General features: G+C 37.4%; 1 protein-coding gene across 14 annotated transcripts in view; it reads right to left on the reverse strand.

Moving 5' to 3' along the window:
• Window positions 1–25,847, reverse strand: part of RBFOX1 (RNA binding fox-1 homolog 1) — a 1,436,581-nt gene that overhangs the window by 129,533 nt on the left and 1,281,201 nt on the right. For 13 of the 14 annotated variants that reach the window (XM_075105333.1, XM_075105334.1, XM_075105336.1 and 10 more), the window contains one exon: window positions 15,746–15,988. In XM_075105333.1, coding sequence (XP_074961434.1) covers window positions 15,746–15,988 — 243 coding nt within the window. Of the gene's footprint in view, window positions 1–15,745; window positions 15,989–19,934; window positions 19,989–25,847 lie in introns of those variants that run through there. The other variant, XM_075105343.1, reaches the window with a different exon arrangement.

Below are 25,847 nucleotides of genomic sequence, written 5' to 3' on the forward strand. Positions count from 1 at the left end.
CATCTGTGTCAAAAACAGAAGTATCTCTTGCTGTGACAATAATAATAAAGACAAAATTTTCCATTAGAAAGCACAGAACTGAATCAGTGATTCAGACACTAGTACCTTTGACTGGACATGTTTTGTCTATAAAACACATCAGAATCTTTGGAAAGTTGACTTTGCTGTACATGCAAAAAGAAAAGTAACATGGGAAATGGCTGCACGTTTCTTTCAAGGCAGAACAGAGACATAAAAGAAATGGATCTGCAACACTTTCAACTCAGTGGGGAAAAAAAATGAAAAGAGGGAGCCTACCTAGCTCAAAAATGAGAGGAAGAAAATTCTAAAATTGGAAATGCTTGCTGGAGACAGGGAGAAGCCAATAGCAACATTTTATACTGTTGTGAAAGTGCTTTTATTGCATGCATGAGCCATTTCACAAGTACATATACTGCCAGTCTTCAGCAGTTTTACAATGAGTGAAACCTGCAGTGTTCCAAAGCTTTATAACTACAAGCATATGCTAAAGATTACCTTAAAAACAAATTTTTAAATAGCCGTAATAGTAGCCAGTACTGGATATCTTTGTGCATATATGCAGGTACTGTCATTTCATCACAAGCCTGATGTCTCAATTAATGCCTACAACTCAAATAAAATGTCACCCATCACTTTGTATTAAAGATAAAATCATAATGCAAGCATATTCAAACACCACTTTCCAGCTGCTCTGCATAAATTCAGGACCCTGCTATGCAGGTATCTATCCCTGAATCTAAGAACTTTGTAAGAAGTTTTATTTGATTATGAACACCAGTACACAACCCTTTCAGTTATAAGTGTTTGCAAGACTTACCTCTGCAGTTAAAACCTCACTAAAGTACTGTGTACCATAGTGTAAATTTACTGGGATATAGTATCACCCACTCATGAGTATCAAACATTGTTTATGCATTTGAAATGAATCAATGTCTACCCTACAAACATGTTTACTCCTCCAAATTTTCTTTTTTTATTATTTTTGTAAATGAAAAAGAAATTTTAAAAACCCAGGAAATCTAAATCCTAGAAAACCCACTAATTTTTACATATTTTGAGCTCATCACTTTAAGGGATTACTGTAAAAGAAAAGTTTTATATTCGCTTACAATCTACCTTTTTATCTGATTTTGATTTCTCTTTTATATCCTTTACTTTTTAACACCATCTAATATTATTTTCCCAAATACACTGTCAAAACTGAATACATACTGTATTAAAAAGAGAAAAAGTGAAATTCGTATATAAAAAACAAAGCTCCACTATTTCTCCTGCTCCAGGTTAGGACAGTTTGCCACCTGTCTCTGCCAGTCTTTCTTTAAAGAAAGAAAAAAGGAAGGGCTTATATATGAGAACAAGGAAATAAATACAAATATTCAGAGGTGAAACTCAGCATCTGTTTCATTAAATTTGGTAACACTGTACTTGAAAACTCAGTAGGAAAGGAAATGAAGGGCAGGGAATGTGTCCACAAGAAACTATATTGCTTAGCACAACCCATGTATTTCCATACCCCTAGAACCAAAAGAGTGAGGACTCTGAGCAGATAGGCAATAGGATTGCTCCATTTGCAAGTAAATGCACAAGTTAACAGCAAATTTCTCTCACCTAAACTATTAATTTTTCCTTGATGTAAGTAAAAATCCATAGAATTTCTGTTTGAATATAATTTCATGTTAAAACTAATACTTTCAAATATTTTAAGTAAATTGACATTTTATAGCTATATTTTTGGTGATAAATCTCTTTAAATAAGGGCAGCAATAAATAATATTTTTTGTAATATAAGCATATTACAAAATATATCCCATGTCATTATGAAAAGCAAAATTAGGTGTCCCAGCATTATTGTAACTTGAAAATAGTAAATTTATATAGTTTCCATTCAGTTTTGTAGAACTCTCTTATCTCACACATTATGTGCTTATAACCCACAAGGTCTTCTATTAACTGAAGCTACCGATACAGAAGCTTCAACTGCAAACACTCTTTGGCACAGACAGACAGATCTTTCTGGATAGCTGGGTGATCATGCCTGCAGTATGTTGCAGTGCTGGTACACATATTGTTTTCAAATCAAATATTTAGGTACTATTTGGAACAGCTGGAACTTATGTGAATCCTTATTAAATTAAATAGTTGATATCTTTTGATGCACTTTTATAACAGCAACAAAAACACAGGCATAGAAGACTTGCCAATTGAAATCACACTTTCCTCTTCTCTTTTGATTGAATCAGAAGGCATTCTGCTTCTTTTTTTTTTTTTTTTCTTTTATAAATCAGAGGATGAAAGAAAGGTATTCTAATTAAAATCCAAAGCAAAAAAAACACAGCAAGAGAAACACTCCATTCTTACTATAAGGAAGCTGGGAGGCAGTGTCTGTGTTACTACAGAATCTGCAGTCAGTCAATATATAGAGATTGAGATGTCCTCAATGGCAAACAATCTTTGAAGTCCCTGTTCCATCAATAGAGAGTTTCATGTTCTTTGTCTACCACACCTGGAGGTGTTATTAAACCTCGTGGCAGAGGCTGATAAGAAGCTGCCACGTGGGTGCTTTTTAATCCCCCCATTCTCACAAGCACTTTTGCAGAACTGATTGCTGCGGCTGTGAAAGACCTGAAGAGACCTTACACATTCTCCTGCCATCTGAGATGGATTTTAAATGGGCATCTCAGAATTTGTATACTAAGATAAGACTCTAACTGTAGCTCAGAAGCAGTTCCCAAAAAGGGAAGAGAAGGTCAATGGCAGTGGCAAATGTTTCAATGGCTGAGAGGTCTCTGATGGAAAAGCAAATGCAGAAAGCCCCTTCAAGCAAGAGTTGTAGATGGCCTGAAGGGTCTTTCTTAGAAAGCCCTTGAGAGGCTTTTCTAAATCAAAAAAAGGCAGCACGATATGCTGATAACTGCAAACAACTGCATGGGATACCATCTGAAAAAGCATCTAGGACCAGCAAGATGCAGCAATCTATATACAGAAATAACAGAGAATTTGTATATGTTCTTCTCCACGCCACAGAAAATCAATGGTAGCTGGCTTTGTAACTCCTATAGTGGGGTGGAAATGAAAGTCAACTACTAGATGATCTTGGAATTAGTGAAAACTGGGAAGAAACAGGAAGTGAAGACAAAGCAGACATACTGAAAAATAACATAACAGGAAAACCAGAGGAAGATCATAAAAAGGGAAGTGTTGTAAAGATGGAAATGAAGACAAAACAACTAAGATGCACACAAAGATTAAAAGCAGTCAAGAAGGAAGCAAAAGGAGAGGTAGGTTTTGCATTTATGCAATTTTCTCTTAAAAACTAGCAATTATTTTATATATGTATATAAAACCTTCTCATTATGTTAGGAAATATTTACCCTCTATCCCTATAGTGCCAACAAAGTAAGTGAATATTCATCTTTAATAACATAAATAAGAAGCACAAAGCACATGGCTACTACTTACATGTGAAAAAAACAACTCCAACAAGATCAAGTTATACTTTAATCAGCTGACACTACCTTTTTTTCAGGTTAACAACTGCTCATGTATCAACATGAAAGAACTTAGATTTTATCCAGAGCAAATATGTAGATTTCACACGAAGAGGAGCAGAATAGGGGTTTTTCTTTTGCTGGGGAAGAACTGCATGTAACATTTTGATAGAGAGATTCTACTGTAAATGCATATTTTAATAAATTATCAAATGTGTACATTATTTTAAATAGTGTCTAGCTACAATATGCAACTGTAAAGTACAAACTGTCTTAACTGGAAACAAAACATAAAACAACAAAAGTAAATTTAGTTTTAAGAGTACCCAAATTTTTAAAATAAAGATACTCATCTGTCCATGTATTATTATTCTAATTTATTGATGTTATATATATATTTTAAAGCATTTTGTTTTTAATAGGAATCAGAAAAGCATAATAAGAACAGTAAGAAATTGTTCTATTTAAACAGTGATGTTCACATTAAAATCAGAAAATTATATACTAAGAAGTTCAGATTCACTAAGGCAGTAATCTTATGTTCCTACAAATAGTTTTAAATATAATTTACCTGCAGTTTACAGTACTATGTATGCTTTCATAGCCAAAGTCCATCTCCCATAGCCTAATGGCCTGAATGGACCTCCTAGCTGCATTGTTATCTTCCAGTAGAACCAGGACAGAAAAAATCCACTATTCTGGTCGTCTTCAAATTGCAGGAAGTATCTTGACATGTATATTACTATTTCCACATCACACTTTTGTAAAGAAATTGCCCTCTATATGTAGGATTAAGTGAAGACAGAAAAAAACATGTTGCTCTCTTACTTATGCCTTCATCTGGAATTTCTACTGATTTCTACAATTAATTGATAAATTATTGACCATTTAATATCTAGATCTGCGCAATTTAAAATGACCACCCAAATCTTTCTGCATGTCACAGAAAGACCAAATACAGCACAATGTGCATGGTAGGTTATTAGTTCATCCTAATTCCTTTTTCCAGTAAAGTCTGAAAGGAAGAACTTCTAACCATTTCCTCAATGCATATCTAGTTAATAAGACAAATGTCCTCTGTCAGCTTCTGCCTGTGATGTGTATTTCACCCTGTGATGTCACCAGTAGACCATAAAGCAGCTTCCAACTTACAGGTGGATTCAACTGCTTGCATGTTAAGCCAAGACAGATCAATGTGCCTTTCTAGTATTAATCAATAGGAAAGTTAAATGTTTGAATCAAGTCACACTCTCATACTGACCCTACAAAGGGAACAGATTAAGCAGGGACAAGTGGTAAGCAAACCCACACATGAGTAATATTTAATATTAAAGTAATTCTGTGGGTAGGTAGGTGGGTGTGTGGGAAAGCTGAAGACATGGGTTTGTGGGAGAGGAATGGAAACTTGAGAGTATAAACAGGATTTGAAAAAAATATTTTCAGGGTTGGGTAGGGGGAGTAAGCCACTAAGCCATCCTTAACTGAGACCCATGTGTAGTCATGTAGGAGAGTAAGTTTAGTTCTTGTGTAACCCTGGGCAAAGACTGTCACATGAACAGAAATACAGCCTTATGATTTAAGGAAGAAAAGAGGAAGCCAGTCCGAACAATGTTCACAGCTTTTAACTACAAACCTTGTTAGTTTTCCATCTACCTGTGCTACCTGACCATTCTAATCTCTCTAATGGAGAGCCAGTTTCTTGCAAGCAAGGACCTAAGGATGTTGCTGGTTAACCAAGAAGTTATTCTCTCATGCCGTTGCACAAGGTACTCCAGGCAATATAGAAGTTTATACTGCAATTACAAAGAGTTGGTGCAGGGAGGAATCGAACAACTTCTGATGAAGTTGCAAACCATTAGCTACCATTTGCATGCCCATTACAAGAGAATGGAAAACATCATTATTCTTACCTAACCTAGCACAGCCACTCTTGTATTTCGTGAAAATGAGAGCTAATTTTCACAAAAAAAAATCCCCCCCGCCCCCGTAAGGATCAATTTTAATTACCATGTTATAATGTGAAGCAAAGATGCAGAAGGTCAAACACAAAGTAAGTTGTAATTAGCTATTTCATCATACCAAAATCTGCTTTGAAGTTTATGCTCAGTTTATTCAGCAAAATGTGCAATAAATGTTTTTCTCAATACATCAGAACCCAAAGCACAGCCAAAGCATTTGGATACCATGGCTACTTAGATTGCATAGAGAGAAGAAAAAGTCAATAATGTAACATGTGAAAGCATTGGTATGGAGAAGTAAAGAGACAATACAAAGAACAAGAAAACTCAAAAAAAACAATACTGTTAACTCTTTCAGGGCCAAGCAGGAAGAAAATCTTAAATTGTTTAATTGGCCAATTAAACTTGGTACATCAGAAATTAATTGACAATGCTTTTTACAATAAACTTTTCAAGTTGGAGTAATATGACTATATCTCTGGTTGACAATGTGATTGAGAAGACTTATGCAATGTTTTGTGCATTAAATCTGCCTTAATGTTGGCTGCAATAACCAGCTCAAGTGATCTAAGAACTGTTAGTCTGCCCCACAATTTATTTGAGCAAACGAGACTTGAGATGACCGAGTGTAATTGCTCTCTTTTCCCTGGGTGGGTTTTTTTTTTTTGACTTTGGGGAGAAGTTCAGCTTTACTACTTCACCAATTTCAAGCATTCAAATATCGTGAGAAGTTAAGAAAGTTGAAATCACAAAAACCCAGAATAGTAATGTTTATGTCTTCTTTTTCAATGTCACATTTGCAATCCCTTCTTGCTATGAGAATCAAAGGGAAAAATAAGCTGAGGTGATATCTAAATCACAAGGATCAGTTACTGAGATTTCAGAACACAAGACATGCTGATGTACATGCAGTGGCAAAATTAGCTGGCAGTGTAACAGCTGCTCTCACACTGGATACCCACTCACAAAATGACAAGCACTTTCTGGGAGCAAAGCCTAAGTTAACTTAGCAACACAGGAAAAAAAAGGTGTTTATCTTCTCACCAAGCAAAATGATTAAATATACAAACAGGTGCTTTATAAACGTTATCATAACAAACAGTCACTTTAAGGGTCTGTGTATCCTTGAGAAGAATATATTTTAGAGCATGCACTGACACATACAGCTGCTAAAGTGAGCAATATGTTCCTGCTATTCCTTAGCATAAGCAAAGGAATACACGTGGGGCATAGTTACAAAGGTTGCACGCGGGGTTCTCAGCAAGGAAGCCTCTTAGAAGTAATAATGCCTATGATCACAAGTCATTATTGTGCCTCAACAAACCAGCACAGCATTGTTATCTATTTGGGATGTCAGTTTTGATCTTTTCACTATAGAGTCAGAGCTGAACCAGGTCGCTTGCTTCTGCAGCTCTGAAGCACTTGGGGTCTTGAAACAAGCTCCTTGAAGTATTTTTTTCAAGCAGCATTTGGGACCAAATCTAATAGGTATTATAACTGAAATAGCACACCATGCTGATACAATAGGCTACACCAGCCGAGTGTGATTTAGATGAATAAAGAGTGCTGTAACAATTGTCGAAATATCATCAACTATCTAGCATACTGGTGGTAAACATCTAGGGACAAAGATATGGAAGTGAAATAGAATAAAAACTGGGTCACTGATAGCAGTTGGGGAAAAAAAATATCCATCGGGAAATCTGACTTGCAAGGCAACTGCTTCGTGGTGAAAAGTTCCTAGCTCCTCCACAGGGGGAGCACAGTCCTCCGAGTGCCACTGTTTAGAGGAATGATTGACGTGATTATCTGTACTTTAATTCTGCTCTGAATGCTTTCCAGACAGAACTATACACAGAGGCAAGCCAGCCACTTTTTCTTCCCAAGCCACAAGAGGCAATTCCAGGATCTGCATTCCAGGTGCACTATGAAAACCTACTAGGGAAAAGCAGAATATTCAGAGGCAAAGATAACACCAGCTGAGCTCAGCAGCACTGAAAAGTGTTTCTACTCACTATGCATATAGTTGGTATGTTGGACTTCAAGGAAGTTTACCTCAAGGGTAACAAGCACAATCACAGTTACATGACGAACTAGCAAATTATGGAGAACTTTGTTTTAAACATCTCTATCTCAGAGGCACACTTATAAGAACGATTGATGGACACGTCTAAACCACATAGGATATATCCCCCTGTTTAATATGGGATAGAATTTCATGAAACAGCTGATGTAACCCATACCCCCAAGAGATGGACACACTGGGGATAAAACAGTAGGAGAGAAACAGGAGAAAAAGTATTACGGAGAAAAAAAAGAAAGAAATAAAAATCACTCACACCAATAATTTATATAAAGGACAGAGCAGGAAAAAGAGCTAATAAAAACTAGAAATATGTTGCAGACAACTGCAGTAACAGTATACCCACCTGCAGGCTTAGACAATGCACTAAAGCACTTTACTATAAATGCTTGCTACTGTTTTTCTTATTATAATTAAAAAGCGCAATGGAGAATTCATTTAAAAAAAAAAAAAATCAACAAAGGTTGTATATCTTCCTCTTCTCCAAAACAATCAAGTTCAACATGGCAAAAAAAAATTTCAGTTCAGAGTATCACTAAGCCTTCCCAAATCCTTGAGAAGATTAAGAGATGGCCTCTGCAACATGGCTAAAGAATGCACAAATCTGGACATAATTAACACTGAGAAAAGAAACCATCAACTTACAAACCATTATGTCTCAAAGAATATACAAAATTTCAGAGTAAAGCAGGACACCAGTAACAACAGACATCTAGTATCTAATATATAAATTATTTTAACACAGAAGAGTATCAAGTTCAGTGGATGCTACAGGAAGACCTTTGGTAGTAACCAAGCTGAAATTTAGTTGAAACAGAGGAGTTATGCGAAAAATACCTCACCATCTTCAATGACCACAGACAACCCACACCTCTGCACTACATGTCTTGTACAGGACTTCAGCAGCACTCCATCCACTAATGCCAAGCTGGGTATTGATTCAGAGCCACCTTAGAAAAGCACTATGCACTGAATCACCACAACTCCTCCAAGTAAACCGCATTTTCCCTCAACAACTCCTATCCAAGTGCACAACTTAACAAGGCTTTGCAGCTTGTGAAACCTGGTCTGGTGAAGTCACAGTCCAAGGCAAAAAGACTGAACAATGACCTCAAGTTCTCTCTAATTCAAAAATAGAATTAAATTTAGAGCAGAATATTTTTATATAAATACACACACACACACAAAAATCACAGAGCGTCATTACAAACTCAGTTTTTACCAGACCATGATACTTACTTCCATTATTAGTATAGTACTCTTAGAATCAGAAACACTAGAGAAACCACATTTATTTTACTATTACCTGCTTTCTTACACGTTCCTAGTTAACACTTTTTGTATTTACGTACTCATCTCCCCCTGACATCAACAGAAGTCATGCATAAAAAACAAAAGCAAAAACTGAACAGGTTTTACTCTCAGAACTATATGTGTTTGCATATAGATATGAAAAAGGTGATTTCATATTTCATAAAATGATCAGATGATTTACTTAAAAATCCTTTAAAATGTGTAACTATTTCACATAACACTCAAACCCACTCTAAAATCGTCAGACATGTTACTTTTACCATAACTTTGTAATACACTTCTCATTGATCCATCCTTCTTGAAAGAAGCAATTTACCATTTTTGTTAATGACTAAAAGTACATTCGATGCTATGCAACTCCAAAAGCCTACCAGCACTTAAATAACCCAGTACTGGATGAGTATTGATTATGCATATACTCAGATGGACTACTTCCTTGATTAAAGCTAAACAAACATATTGATCTAAAAAGATGAAAACCGTATTATTCAGAGAAGACTCAAAGCCACTTTTGACAGTATTTTATTACCTACAGATGATTTTATATTATCTCAGCTAAATCATCCTGTCTTTAAATATTTACTTCCCTTTCATCCTGTACATTTTCTGTTTCATAGCATCAAAATACAATGTTAGCAATCCCTATACATACAATCTAAGCACCTCTAATGACCAATACTTACCCTAACAGAATACAGAATACCCTTTCACACTAGGAAACACGCTTTGTGCAAGTACAAGTGCATTTCTAATCCCACATATTCACTGCTAAATTAATGTTCACTAAATTATTTGAATTAAGCATAATGTGCAGAAAAGTAAAATCTTAACAATACCAGATCATTCCATACTCCATAACGGCATTTCTTTAAGTTCTTATTACTCAGTTTGAGAAAAAGCAAGAAAATGTTCTTTCTTAACTGAAAAGAACTTTGGAATAAAACATTAAACCTGTTATAAAAGGCTCTGAATGACCAAAGTCAATACAGGAAACCTCTACTAGAACCTATAGATTCTACTCATAAGGAAATAAAGTCTACAAACTTTCTGTAACAATTCCACTCTACTGTGCAAAAAATTGCAAACCTGTAATAAAACTGGTAATTGGAAACTTGTTCAATTTGCAGGTTCCATCTGGGCCAGGAACACACTCTGTGTTGCAGTAAAGGATTCAAGAGAAGTTGCATGGAACCTTTTTACACTTTTAGTTTTATCTTTATTATTTATATTTTTATTGGTGTTGCACTAGAGCTAACATGAGCTCTATCTTCAGTGTTGGGATTCTTTCAGACAAAAAGAAAGAAACTTGGACACACAGAGAAAGCCAGGGTATGTGTCTACCCTCAACATGGATTAAGTCCTTCATGGATGAGGTTAAGTCACTTCTGGTAGTAGTTCTACAAATTAGATAATTACCCTGCAGTTTATTAACTTCATATTTCAAAATGTTACGACCCAATTTTAGTGGTATATCCAGCTTCACATGTACATAAATATGCATGTGAATAAGAAAATTAAAAAATTGGTCTTGCCTCCAATAGCTGGTCTACATTAATCACAGTAGTATTCTTTTGTGGATGATTGATCAATTGATTTTCCTTTTAAAGGCATATAATACAGCTTACTGAAAGGAAGCTACATAAAAATATTGGAACATACCAAACAAATGCCATTATGTCCTCACATCAATTCTACTTAGAATCAAGAAAGATTACAGAACCCTGGGAGTGGTGGTAAGCAACTCGAGTGCAGGTGGGTTTTCCATCAATTCTCCTTGTGAAAGGGAAGGGGTTTGAAAGGGCCAGCTGAATCTGTTGAATCAACAAATGCTTACAGGACTGGTGCCACAGCCAGGGGTTCAGCTACTTAGACCATGGGACTTTCTTTGAGAAACCCAGTCTACTAGGGGCTTATAGGGTCCATCTGTCAGAGAAGGGAAAGAGCATCTTCCGTCATAGGCTTGACAAGCTGGTGAAGAGGTCTTTAAACTAAAATTACCAGGGAAGGGGAACCTCGATCCATCCCACTCCTACCAGTTTGATGCCAGTGCCAGAAATAGATGCCCAGAGCCTGGAGAAAGATCACAGGCTAGCAGAGAACACCTGAGGAACAGCACAAAGGAATTCTAGGCACTCCAGACATTACCTCAGCTTCATCGGGGGTGGGACAACTTAAATGCCTCTATGCAAACGACATATCATGGGGAATGCACAATGGGAGTCAGAGACAGGCGCACATCTGCAGGGGTATGATCTTATTGGCACCACGAAGACATGGTGGGTTGGCTCCTATGACTGGCATGTTGGAATAGAAGGACAGGCAGGGGAGATGAGGAGGGGGTGTTGCCCTCTATATCAATGACCAGCTGGAGCCTGGGGATGGATGAGGAGCAACTGAGAGCTTATGGGTCAGGATTAAAGGGCAGACAGGGACAGGTGACATTACAGTGGAGGTCTGTTAGAGGCCACCTGACCAGGAAGAGCAAGTGGAGGAGGGGTCCTATTCTGGACCTGGTTCTCACCAACAAGGAGGGGCTGGTGGGAAATGTGAAGCTCAAGAGCAGCCTTGGCTGTAGTGACCATGAAATGGTAGAATTCAAGATCCAGCAAGGAGGGCGCACAGAAAGCTCACTGCCCTAGACTGCAGGAGATCAGACTTTGGCCTGTTCAGGGATCTGCTTGGCAGAGTAACATGGGATAAAGCCCTGGAGGGAAGAAGGGCCCAAGAAAGCTGGTTAATATTCAAGGATCACCTCCTCCAAGCTCAGAAGCGATGCATCCCTACAAAGAGGAAGTCAGGCAATAATGCCAGGAGGCCTGCATGGATGAACAAGGAGCTCCTGGATAAACTCGAACACAAAAAGGAAGCCTACAGAGGGTGGAAGCAAGGACAGGTAACCTGTGAGGAATACAGAGAAATTGTCCGAGCAGCCAGGGATCAGGTTAGTAGAGCTAAAGCCCTGAAAGAATTAAATCTGGCCAAAGTCAAAGAGTTTTGGTCAACAGCTCGATGTCCAAGTGGAGACCAGTAACAAGCAGCTTTCCTCAGGGGTTGGTATTGGGACAGGTGCTCTTTAACATCTTTGTCGGAGACATGGGCGGTGGGACTGAGTGCACCCTCAGCAATTTTGCCAATGACACCAAGCTGTGTCGTGCAGTCAACACACTGGAGGGAAGGGATGCCATCTGGAGGAACCTTGACAGACTTGAGAGGAGAGCCCACGCGAACCGTATGAAGTTCAACAAGGCCAAGTGCAAGCTCCCATACATGGGTTGGGGCAACCCCAGGCACAAATACAGGCTGGGTGGAGAATGGGTTGAAAGCCCTGAGGAAAGAGACTTGGGGGTGTTGGTTGATGAGAAGCTCAACGTGACCCAGCACTGTGCGCTTGCAGCCCAGAAAGCCAACCTTATCCTGGGCTGCATCAAAAGATGTGTAACCGGTGGGACAAGGGAGGTGAGTCACCCCCTTTACTCTGCTCTCATGAGACCCCACCTAGAGTACTGCATTCAGCTCTGGGGCCCCCAACAAAAGGAGGACATGGATGTGTTGGAGCGAGTTCAGAGGAGGACCACAAGATGGTCAGAGGGCTGGAGCACCTCTCCTATGAGGAAAGGCTGAGAGAATTGGGGTTGTTCAGCCTGGAGAAGAGAAGGGTCCAGGGAGACCTCATTGCAGCTTTCCAGTACATGAAGGAGGCCTACAAGAAAGTCAGAGAGGGACTTTTTACAAGGGCATGGAGTGATAAGACAAGAAGTAATGGCTTTAAACTGAAAGACGGTAGAGTTATATTCGATGTAAGAAAGAAATTCTTCACAATGAGGGTGGTGAGGCACTGGAACAGGCTGCCCAGAGAAGCTCTGGATGCCCCGTCCCTGGAAGTGTCCGAGGACAGATTGGATGGGGCTTTGAGCAACCTGGTCTAGTGGGAGGTGTCCCTGCCCATGGCAGGGGGGTTGGAACTAGATGATCTTTAAGGTCCCTTCCAACCCAGACCATTCTATGATTCTATGATTCTTTAAGACTGGAAACCAACTATTCAGAAAGCTAGCAGGAACTGGAAAGAAACAATATTTTTGCCTTCAACAATAAAGACCACATGGAGTTACAATGTTGACACTGTGCTACTGAAGCTCTATTTCATAATAAAAACGTGTATTATTAAACCTGTGGAGAGATGTACACAGCTGGACCCTCAAAATATTACAAAGCCCATGTCAAATCTGCCTGGGATCCATCTACATATACCTATTTATAATATCTCTTCAATGTGTTAAGTGCAATGCTAATGAGACACTAGCAAAACCGATTTTAGATCTAAGTGCCCATAATTAAATTGTGTAAACAATATTTGACTGTAAATTTGCAAAAATAACTGGTGAGTAGTATGTTAAATGTTAAGGCTACTTTGAACAATGTAGATCCATAGATACAAGTTTATGGGAAATGTGTATTTTCAATGCATTGTTCTTCAGGCAGGGATAGTATCCATGACTTTCAATATAACATTGCAATTTAGAAAATGTATCTTTTTAAAAAAACAAACAAACAAAAAAACCCAAAACAAAACAAAAACCCCAAACTTTCATAAAAATACCCTAAAGACAAAAGTAAGAAAATCTAATTCTTTATAAACATCACAGGAGCTACTTCAAAAAGTCATGTGGATTCCTCTGTAAAAAGAATACAGGAAGGCAAGGAAAAGATCCATAATAGAAAGAGCGAATAACTATACTATATTCCCCAAATACAAAAGGTTAGTGGAATTGCAGTGTAATTCTTCAGAGAATGTAAGTGAGTGGAACCAGAAGGGAGAAAGCATATGACAGGTAGAATATAAGTTGGATATTAGGAAGTCAAAGAGGAAATAAGAAGAACAGATAGCAAAGAATACAAAACCAAATAGCAATAATACATATTAATATATTGGAAGCAGGAAACTTTCAAGGGAATCATAGGATTTGTTAGAGCTGGGATTCCATAGAGCACTTGAAGATAAGGGCATTGCACACAATCCCAATTATTTCTTTTCATCAGTCTTTGCCATGGAAGATGTTGGAAAAATGCATACCTGACTTTTCTGATAAAGAAACCAACACTTCTTCAAACTGAAAAATCAAAAAAGGGTGAGGAAACACAATAAATTGAAAGCAATAAATGATGAGGGATGAGCTCCTGTCCCAGTCGCATCAACAGGTGTTTTACCATTGATTTTAGCACTGACAGTCTTCTACTTCAGAACTGAATGGCAAAAAAACTCAACCATTTCAAAATGTGAAAAGGTTGAGCTGGCATCATAGTGGACTGTTCAGTGTGCAGCAGTGGTCAAAAGAGCCAGCAAAATAGTAGCATATAAAAAGAATGATACAGGGACAGTAGGAAAGACTATATTTTAAGTTGATATCCAATCTTTTCTGGCGTATCTATTCAGCTTAGTGTTCCTACTCTAAACCAATGTCAGTGGCATATGACAAGAGTTCAACAACAATCAAAAATTATTATGGAAGAAAACTTTAAAAGCTGGAAAGAACCAGGAAGTTACTTTAGCAAAGAGATGAATAAGAGTGGACACTGTAGAGCTGCAAAAAATACCATGAGATATAAATAAATAGCATGGTCTTCATCTTAAACTTTCCCACACTACTAGAGAAAAGGGCCAATCAGGGCAATAAAAAGTTACCAAGTCAAAAATAAAAGAACTGAAACATTTTTCTGCATAAACCAGAAAACTGTTTAAGTAATTCACAGGGACATCTCCATGATAATAGCAAGAAATATCTTTTTGTGCTTTTGATATTGCTTCCCTTGCTTGTTCATACCCATACAAAGAAATTAGTGACATGGCGATAACTTCAGAACTTCCCTTTCCTCTTGCCCTAATGCTTTAAACTTTTCATGTTGGATATATGCCAGGGGAGAAATGGGAGGTAAGATGAGGTGTGAAGCATGGTTGTGGCAAGGACGAGGACAGCTAGTAGAGACGTTTCAAATGAATGGTCAAATTGCAGTGCGGTCTCTGTTCTGTGCTAGATCCTATACATAATACAGGTGGCTGATGGCTCAGAAATCTACCAGCTGTTGGCACTGGATATATAGTGTCCCAATCTAGAATTAAGACAGAAGCTCTAAACTATCAATGTGTGAAATTTGTGACTTAAATGACAAGGTAGGGCCATCCAAGGAGTCTCTTGTATAATTCATGACACTTCAGGACTTCATTTATGAATCAAATGGAAGGAAAAAGTCTGTCATTTCTGCTCTGTTGAGCACAGATCCACACACAACTTTGGTAATGGCTGCACAAACAAGCTCTCTAGAAAATACAGTATTACAGACACACTCTTCACAATACTCATTCACACAGTTACGCGAGTAATTTCAATATAGTATCATTCAATGAATGCTTCTATTGAAAACTACTCAGAAGTGTCAAAAATACAGAGGTCATTAAAAATAACAAAATTAGTCTGGTTGGTTTGGGGTTTTTTTTGTTGGTGACTTTTGGTTTTGGTTTGTTTCCCTCCCTCCTCCACATGAATGCTTACAAACACTCTTTTGCAATATATTGCCATATTGGACTTAGTCAAACTTTATTTTATGATTCATGAGTTTGCTATTAATCATTTTGTCTAACACTGTAGAAAAGGAAACTACAGATTCTACAAAGTTCCCACACTTACTAAGCGGATCCAAAAGCAACAAAACTATATTCTCTAAGTTCAACGATAAACTTTGACAGACTTTCAACCTTGAAATGATGAGTAATCCTAACACAAATGAAGTGCAAAACTATTAAGTGTAATGTAAGAATAAATCTTATCAGTAAATATACATGTCACTTGAAACATACTGCTTTAGAAATAGCTGAAACCATGACTTACTGTGGCTGTGCCGGAGACAGTTTGTGCATTTGTGTCAGCTGCACTCTGTTCAGAGTGTGTCTGAGCAGGAGGGTACATGTTTAACGTGTGCTCTGGAACAGTGGTTTGGCCCGTGTAGTCTGGAGCTGGATGAGGATGTGGGGCTGTATATTCTGCAGGGATACCATTCTGAGGTGGAGCAAACTGGGCTGAGGCATAAGGCTGTGCCATTGTGTCAGGAGGTGCTGTAGCTTCCTGATTACCCTGTAAAAATCAAAGGAGAAAAAAGGAAGAAGAAATGTGGGGTTAGGTAAAATAAGCCATGATCCAGCATACATAACACAGAAAGTGATGATAGGATTATGCTAAGATTGCTGGCCTGAAAAGGGCACAATGCCTGTTTCTCAAGGAGAAAATGTCGTCTTAAATACATTTTGTTAACCCTATTAAATTTTATTATAATTAGACAAAGAAATCTGCTGTTCTCTGAATAATTGTAGACTATTCTTTAATGGGGAAAGGTCAGTGAAGTCTACCTGAACTAATGCCTCAACTCAGACAATAAAGAGGGACAAAGCTCAGTTTATTCCAAAGGCTACTGAGTGCAACTACCAATACAGAGCTCCAATAAGGTTAGCCCGTGGTCTGTGATCCATTCTGACTTACCATTTGCAGAAGACAATATATACAGCCTACACATAGGGCAGGATTTGGGTGCATACTGCTAACATAAACATATACTGAAAGTATTGACAGGAAATAATGCTCTATGAGATATTCAGAAATACTCTGAGGTCCACTGTATTGAGCAACAAATGCAAAAAAAACCATGAGATTCAATCAAAATATTAAATATTTTAATCTAAAAAAGCATCAGTCCTAAAATCTTAACATAAAAGAAATATTCTATATTGCAGGCTGTCAAAAGAAATCGAATTAAGAACTTTAAAGGCTTTAAATTTGAAGATAATACTATTACATTTCCATTTCAAAATAATGCTATACTATTAAAAAATTCCCTCATCTCTTTACCGATAGATCCATCTTTATGTTTGATACAATAAAGGATAGTTGAGCATGTTAATTTATCAGTTAGAGACTTCTGACTAAATGCTCTACTCATACAAAATAGTATTAATTCTCTGGGCAGAAATGTACAGAACAATCTTTCAGAACCTATATAAAAGATGTCCAAAACATGATGCTGCAGATGACACAGTATTAGAAGCCATGAATACATGGACTATACCAAACTCAGATAAACTGATTTACAAGATGAAATTATCCCTTTAAATATCACATAATGTAAAAATGAATATTTGAGTAAATGTTTAATTAGTTTTTTTTAATACCCTGTCATTTTCCTACCAAAGCATATACAAGTACCTGTACAGGACAGTTGTAGGGATTTTGCTTATTTGTACTCATCGGTCCTTGATTTCCTAATTTCAAAATAAGCAGGATAAATAAAAAACATCCTTTTGCACTTTGTACTTAAGGATCTTTCCAGCCAATTTCAACTAATTCAGACATCAGTTCTCCAGCCTGAACTGGTCCTAAACTCATGAGCTTTTAAGAATTTGCAAAATCACAGGAATAAGCCTTGGTACATGGCAGGCTTAGAAGGCAAAATTAAATTTTCCTTGGTAAAAGGCATTCAGTGTGTCCTAAAAATTTAAAACTATATCAGTAATCCAACCCTCCCTAATTTTAATCCCTTCCTTGCTACTATTTTAGTGTATGGCCTTGAGCAAGTAGTTTACATTGCTTCAATTAACCATCTTTAAAATGAAAACAGTGGCATTTACCTACTTCACAGGGTTAAGTCAGTAAGTTTCATTTGCATATATCTACAATTATTCCAAGGTTATTGCTGCACTGAAACTTGCCCTGTTTAAATTTCAGTGGAGATTAAAAATTCTTGTAAAAGTATACTTATACCCTCTTACATTAAACTGGCAAGGTCCCCTTCTTACTTCTTTTACCTAATATTTTCACTATTAAAAAAAAAACCCAAAAATTAAATAAACCAAAAACAACCAGATGAAGTAAAGCCCAGCAATGACTGGATTACACCAGAGACATTTATTAAATGTTAAAGAAATATTTTTAAAATTTGTGGGGGAGGCAGGGGATTATAAATTTTTTTATCAACTGTTTCAGGAAGGACTTCAGCAAGTGGTAAGAATGAACAAAAGCAAATCAAGCTTCTGCCTATATAAGCATTTTCACTGTGCTGGCTTTGAAACACGGTAGCTGGTTACTGCTGGTCCTTACACTATTCCTTCATGTCAGAGGCTAAACATGGCATTAGAGTCAGCAGCTGTTAAAAAATAACAATAACAGCAACAAAGGGACCAAGGGCTAATGTCCAGGTTTTTATACTACCTTGAGTCCTAAACCAGATGTTGCTTAGACCCACACTGTTTCTCATTAACATTGACAGCAGTTCCATGAGACCCTAATTAGTATTAAAATCATTCACACTTAGTGCTAATTACAGCTAATATTTAATTAAGAGGGTTGAACTTTTATATTATTTTTACCAGCAACACCAAACATTTCACGTTTTAGATTAATCATAAAATGGCAAAACGGCTCTGGCAATTCCAGCACCTTCATGTTGCTGAGTCCCCTCTACCTCTTCCGCTAGACTTGGTAAACTGAGGTCTGTATAACATATTTAGAACTGAGACTCCATTGGCAAGTAAACAACAAATGGTCAAGGGTATGTTTTTTTAAAATTGGTGCCTAGTGGAGCCTTTCCTAGCCTTTAAAATTAGTGTGAATTTATGAGTCACAATTAATTCAATAGACAGTATTACAATATAGTATAAAACATGTATGTGTAGACAAGTTCTTTACTACTTATATGTGTATCAAGCCAATAGCCGATTGTTTAGAATACAAATTTGTATCAAGAACAATGCAGTGCCATGTAACACACATTTTTATATACGTGTGGTTGATGGAAGCCCCAGACTGCACAAAGGTCAGATACATTTGAATAGATTTTTAATGAACCAGAAATTCTTTAAATATAATCACCTAAAATGTCCCTTTACTGTGCCCTTTAAAATACAGTGAACCAAAATGAATATGGGAAGATCTAATGGATTAAGTTGAAAATACGAAATGGCTCTAAAAGCAACAAGAAATATTGATCCTAAATTAGTCTATGAACTCAGGTATTAGAATAATCTCAAAACTGCAGTTGACAGTACACAGACATCTCCTAGGCATAAGAGGCTAAACAGAAGTTGTCCCTTCAGACTCAGTTCCAAGTATCTTTAAGATTAAATGACCTCTTAATGCTCACTTTGTGCATGGTTTTTAATAAAGTAGTTGTTGGCAACAGAAAGAAGAACAAAGGATGGCAGACAGTCAGGCTCTGCTAAATGTTCTGGCCTGAGTTTTAATGAAAACCACATTTCAACTGAAAAATATGCTTTACGTGGCAGTGTATAAAATCAAATTTATTGCTTTCTGGTTAAATGTTGAAATCTAAAGAAAAAAAAAGAAAACATTCCAATGATGCAGGTAAGTGACATCGCTCCTGTTCCATATATATTCCTCCATTTGAAGAAAAGCTTAGAATTTAAAACGCTGCTGGTATCCCAGATCTCAACATGCTTTTTCAGCATCTTCTGCTCTGAAAGGATTTCATAATTAAGAAATGCAGAAGTGTCAAAACATAATAAAGCAAGCTTGTTATGTTTGTACACAAAAGACAGAGCACAGAAAACATTACTTATTCAGTGTTCCTTTTTAAAAACAACACTTGCAGCAGAAAAATATATTAAATGAAAACCTTTCTGCTTGCCTGCATTTTAAAGTCTAACTAACAGTGTATTGTTTGGTTTACTCTATTTTGTGTTTGGTGCGTTTTGTTTCTTTGGCAAGAGATATTTCACATTTAGAGAAAGCCTCTCATACTGTAGTTAAATGAGCCAAACTGTATCATATCCTTAGGGCACAGAAACAAGGAAAAATGCAACATTACTCTGTAAACCTCCTGGTTATAAGAACAGCTCAGTTAGATATATCAAGCAGAGCAGAGATACAAAATCACCGCCATAGTTCACCCTCCTTCAGACTTAAGCAACAAAACACATATTAGAAGTCTTGCACGCAGTGGTGCAGCTGGTTATAAGAAATGCCCTGGCTTGAGGCAATCAAGAGTTTCAAGTGAAAATAAAAGTAAAAATACCTGCTGTACCATCCTGCTCTCTTTAATCTCCATAAATTTAGCAGCTGCTCTAGTCCCGGGCCATACAGCATCTGCCCAAACCAAGCATCAATTATAGATGAGGGCGTGTGAGCATCGTAATGTGTGCATGAGTGTGGATGATAGGGGTGGTGAAGGAGGGGGAGCTAATGCAAGGCTTACTGACCTCCCTCTCAACATCTGACTGCTCCCAAAACCTAATCCAGATGGGTCTCTTTCAGTTTGCTGGGCCTCGCCCCATCAATCACAGCAGGCCACTCCTCTGTCTCCTGCTACTAGTTATAGAGTGCACCACTGAGCAGATGATTACACACAGAAGAAGAAAAAACACAGCTTGACTACATTAATGGCTGTTTGAAAAACATTAGAAATGCTACTATGTAAGTTGCCAGAAGCTGAATATTTTTGTTTTAAAATTAAGACAGCTGTATTCGAAGTTACAAAACCCTCTAAACTTCCAGGGCTTTGGCTTTTTGATAGCTATGATGTACAGTAACATGTGTGCCTTTCTATAAGACTAATTCATCCTACATGTGGTAGAGTTAATACCAATAAGATTTCTACTTTAAAATTATTGAACTCCACAAGTAAACCATCAATACTGAAGTAGCCTGTTTTGGATTAAATGTACTTTATCCTTCCATACAGATGAAATATCATTTCCTTTTTTTGTTTCATTTCATCACATCCCTCTTGCTTAGCAGGGGAAATACTTCAGAAATGCTTCCAAGGTTTGGTTCTGTGAGGCAATTTAGACAACTTAATGCTTCACTATTAAAGGAACTTTCCTACATGCTCTGTTTTGGTAGTTTTAAAATTATTAAACTTCTAATTAAATCATATAATAAAATTTAAAAAACCAACGTAAGAAGATACAGACAGCCCCAATGAATGCATGTTTATTGCCACTCTGTCACAGATGGCGTTCAGACACAAGAATTCAGAAACAGGGCAGACATGTAGCATGGGAATTATTCTCACAAATGTTCAAATTCTAAGGGGTGGGCAGAACAGCAGATAAACAGCCATCAATTCATCATTACACTTATATTCCAGCTGAAATATATTGGATTGCTTTAAAGCGGCAGCGTAATTCTTCCAGATTTGTTGCCGGCACTCCCCAATTAACGATAATAAAAGCAGCCACTTCAAATTTTTCAGAAGGAATCAGACATCCGACCACACTGGACCGATAATCACAACTGACTGATTCTGAGAGGTTTCTCTGTTGTAGCTTAATTATCTGACCAGGCCACTTGACTCAGATCATTTGCTTCTGCAATCATACAAAAGGAATTCTCCAGCCACCTCTCTTTTTTGGGAGTTTCAGTACAGAGCAAAATTCAGATTTCATTTAAGAAATAATCTCGTTCCAAAAGAAGGGTATCATCAAAAGTAAGAAAGGTAATGCAAAACAAATATTTTATAGAGAGCATAGGGGGAAAAAGTAATAGCAAATAAGCAAAAGAGAATGTCTTTACTAGCTTAGCAAGAAAGCACCATCTCTTTACTCCCATTACAAAGAAACATTTACTTTTGGTCCTCCACATATAACATACAGTACTCCAGTAAAAGTTCATGCTCTTGCATGAAATGTTCATTTTCTGTCAATGTGTGAAGTATGGAACAGGCTAACTAATGAAACATCACAACACCCTGCGCATTTACTTAGATCTAACAGAAGGCTGCAAACAACTTACCAAAAACTAAGACGTAGTTTGAGTTCCTGCCTGCATTCAAGATCACACAGTATTATGGATGTATAGATAGGTACGAAGAAAGCATTCCCTCTGACACCTTCATTCTTTTCAATTGTCACTGCTGAAACTGCCTACTACTTTTATGACGCTGTGATTTATTATACTAGCTTTCCTTGTCCTACCCCACAATTCTTGCTCCTGTTATTTCTAATAGCCCAAATGGGCATGACTCTGTCACACTGATTTGTTTTGCTTCCACATTACTACCTAAAACTTTCTCTTTTTTTTTTTTTTTTTAAACTTAAGTTTCCTGCCTGTCCCTCGCTTTCACCAACTCTGATTCTTAGGTATTTTATACAGGCCTTTTCAACTGCAGCTCAACCTTCTATTCCATCAACCCATATTTGCCTTTTTTAAATACATGGAAAGACTTTTACATCACATTTTGAAAACACAAGCCTCCAAAATTGCCTGAAGACCCATACAGCAAGAGAATCTGGAGTATTCACCAGGTGTATCTACAATTCATTTCGCAATGAGAATTGACTCTTAAAACATTCCAAAAGAAAGTTATAAAATGATCTTGTCCTTTCCCACAAGTCAATATAGGAAAGTACACCTAATCTTACTTTACACCTTTACTGAAGTGTACTGAAGAAGATAATGGAGCACCCTTGTACCCAAACGGAAGGAAAAAGAAAAAAAAGAAAAAAGGACCAAATTGTCAACATACAAGGTACATAAAAAGCTGGCCTTTAAAGAGAGTAGCAGTCAACATTTAGAAGTCTAACTGTCAGTTAGCTATGAGTGCCACACCTTGGGCATCAAGACCAGGACCTGCTCTTGGAACAGAATAACCCCAATGCATTGGTACAGGCTGTGGACTGACTGGTGAGGGAGCAGCTCTGCCAAAAGATCTGTGAGAGTCCTGGTGAGCAGTAAGTTAAGAACAAATCAGCAGTTTGCCTTTGAGGCCATAAAGGCTAGCTGCATAGTGGTCTGAATTAGCAAAAGGATAGTCAGCAGGTGGAGGAAAGAGATTATTCCTCCCTGCACTGCACTTGTGAGACAGCATCTGGAACACTGTGCCCAGACTGGAGTCCCCCAGGACAAGAGATATATTTGCAAAATGGAGAGTCCAGTGGTGGGTTGCTAAAACACCTGGAGAGCTAGTGCACATAACACATGAGGAGAGGCTAAGGGAGCTGGTTTAGCATTGCCTGCAGAAAGCAGGGCTAACAGACAACTTAATTGCATCTTCTCCAACCTAATGGATGGTTGTAGAGACAGAACCAGACCTTTGTCAAAGGTACAGAGTGAAAGAACAAGAAGCAGTAAAAAGTTGCAGAAAGATAAATTCTGGTTGACTTTAAAGAATAAAATAGTGAAGATGAGGAAAGTTAAGCACAGGAACATGATGCTTAGAGAGGTAATGGATTTTATACTTTTATCCTATTTGATGACTTTCCTCATAAAGGTTTTACTGACAAGAAAGAGACTAGCTACAACTTCTAGTCTGCTTTCTTTCCTCAAGAAATACCTCAATTCTTTGAGATGGATTTGGAATGCTTTCTTAGAAAAATATATTTACATTTGTTTAATCCTCACCCAGAGGAGTACGAAAGTAGCAATCACTATCATGCATGCAAGCCAAGGATAGATTCACAAACAATGCAGATTAATGTTGTAAACTATGACATGTCTTAATTGTCTGCCAAATGTCACAATTTTCATCACAGGTAGAGGAACACTGCCGTGACAACTACATCTCCATTGAAAAGAGTGTTCTTCTCTGTCTTTTGCATCACCTTTAGAAAAATAACGACTACAAGCATGTAAGCTTTCTAATTTTATCTGCAATTTTTCTACTGAAATGAAATTTTATTCTATTTCATATATTAATTTATTGAAAATCACCACCACCTCTTAAAGCTGAACTGTGGTAAAGTTAATATATCCATTTTCTTGCTTTTCAGTATCTAAGAAAGTGGTTGAAAAAAACCAATATTTTCTTTTCTTTCACTGTAGTGCTGATTGAAGGTATGGGATTTTTAAAGCTAGATCAGTTCCCAAATCAGTTCATAAGCAATTGTAACAAGAGAAGTGAGAGGGTAACGCACTGAAGAAATAATCAGTGGGAGCTGGAGAAAGAGGACAAAGCAGCAGAAATATATTATGCTATATTGACATAAAAGATTTTGTCCTGAGAAACAATTTCTTAATAATCTTAAGTCTTCAGTCTGCAAGAATGAAGGCAACATAGACCAAGTGGTAAATTACCAGCCTTTACAGGAAGCTCTAAAAACATCAATCTCTTCTTATAATCTAGCTAACACAGATCTCAGAGCTACCACAACTGATGATGTGCAGGAGAGGAAAGACATATGCACTGCAACCATGTACCCTGCAGGTCTGCAAAGCTGGAACCATTGGGTCTTCTTTTATAACTACAGACAAAGATATTATTCATAGCTCAAGCAGTTGAAGAAGCAGAGATGCGTTGGCAAGACAATTTTACTAGGATGTATTAGCACTTCTGGGAAGCCAGACATACTAGCCCAGGTGACAAACCATGATTATGTAGCAGGGCAATGTCTCGTCTTGACACAACCCTGCATCACACTTTGTAAACCTTTCTTCTAAACTCCACCGAGACTATTCCTACCTTTTAACTTACACACAAGCGTAAGTATTTCTAGAATTTGAGTCAAAAAACTTCTCTAAATGCCGCCTATTGGTCAAGGATTGAACATTGCAAAAGATTACACTCTGCAGAGGGGAACTGAAGAGCAATCAAATCCAGTTGTAAGTGTATAGTTTTCAACAGTTAGATAATTTCTAGAAATCTGAGAAATTCTTGTAAAATAGCTAAAGTAATTAATTTGAGATTTGTTGTAAGGAGAATTCAACATCTCAACTGCAGTTTACTCCAAAAAAAGGTAAATGAATTTCTCAGTAGTTTGGGACTGGATACAGCTGGTTCTTTTAAAAGAGTCTAAACTAGGCAATTTAATCTAGCTGAGGTTAATAGTTATACAAAGTTATTCCCAATTTACAGATGCTGCCTTATCCAGAATATGTTAAATGAATGCTTTCTCAGTTGGTTTCCTAATGGACATGCCACAAAATATAGCAATGTATTTACCAGCTATAGAAAGTGGTGAACTTACATTAATGTGCAGAGGCAACATGTTTGAAGGCCATTTGTTCTGGAAAAAACATATCACAGTTTCATATGTACCTGATCAGTTATTTTTCATGTGCAAACGATTTTATATTAAAAATAAAACCAAAGTAACTAGGCAGAATGAGCGATGTGTGTCACAAGTACTACACACAGAGAATCAAGAAAACAGAACTGTAAACAGGCAGTGTTTTCACTGTTCAGCCTAGCAGACTTGTCTGCTACACAAAAGCACCACTGAAGTCACTGCATCAAAATGCAGCTTGCCCTAGGTATTCAGGTTTGCAGTAAACCAAGGCTACAGGGACAGAGCAATGCTATGCAAGAAGACTGAAGGGCCGCAGCAGTTGAGTGAAAACTGGCATGCCATCTCTTTGAACCGAACACTTTGAATGACCTTGCTTAACCAGCGACAGTCTTTCATTGGTGAGCTGTGATTTAGCCTCAGAAAAGAAAGGAGACATTTCTTTTCATAATCCCTCATGCTGAATCATTTTCTAAGGCAGTACCACAATAACCACAGTTCATCCATTATATGTGAAACAGGTCCAAGTTTCAATATCATAAATTAGAGGATCATTACTTCACTCTACTGAAATAAAACAAGGAACACAGTCAGCAAGTAAGTGAAATGAGAACGTAATGTCATAAGTTGTCTTAAGCAGCAAAGATGACTGAAGATCATACCTCCTTCACTATTTGTTTGCAAACATCAAAGTATACAGGGCCACTTAATAAGCCTGTTGCCTTGAATTAGCCAAGTTCAACAATAATGATTACTGTAAAACTGTCCCAAATGAACTAGTGGGAGCTGCTTTGTTTTGTTTTACTTTGTTTAAACCAGGTAAATTTAAGAGTTTGATTTATGTGGTAAGCTCCATAAAGACAATGACATGACCGAGTTTGGGAATTTGGAGGAAGACCAGGAAGATAAACAGCAGAAGTAGAAAACGGGGCTTCAGGAAAAAGACTTCAGCTTATCCAGGGAATTATTAGGAATCCCTGAGGTTC

The sequence above is a fragment of the Phalacrocorax aristotelis genome, chromosome 10 (assembly GCF_949628215.1).
Source record: "Phalacrocorax aristotelis chromosome 10, bGulAri2.1, whole genome shotgun sequence".
In the NCBI taxonomy this organism is placed as follows: Eukaryota; Metazoa; Chordata; class Aves; order Suliformes; family Phalacrocoracidae; genus Phalacrocorax; species Phalacrocorax aristotelis.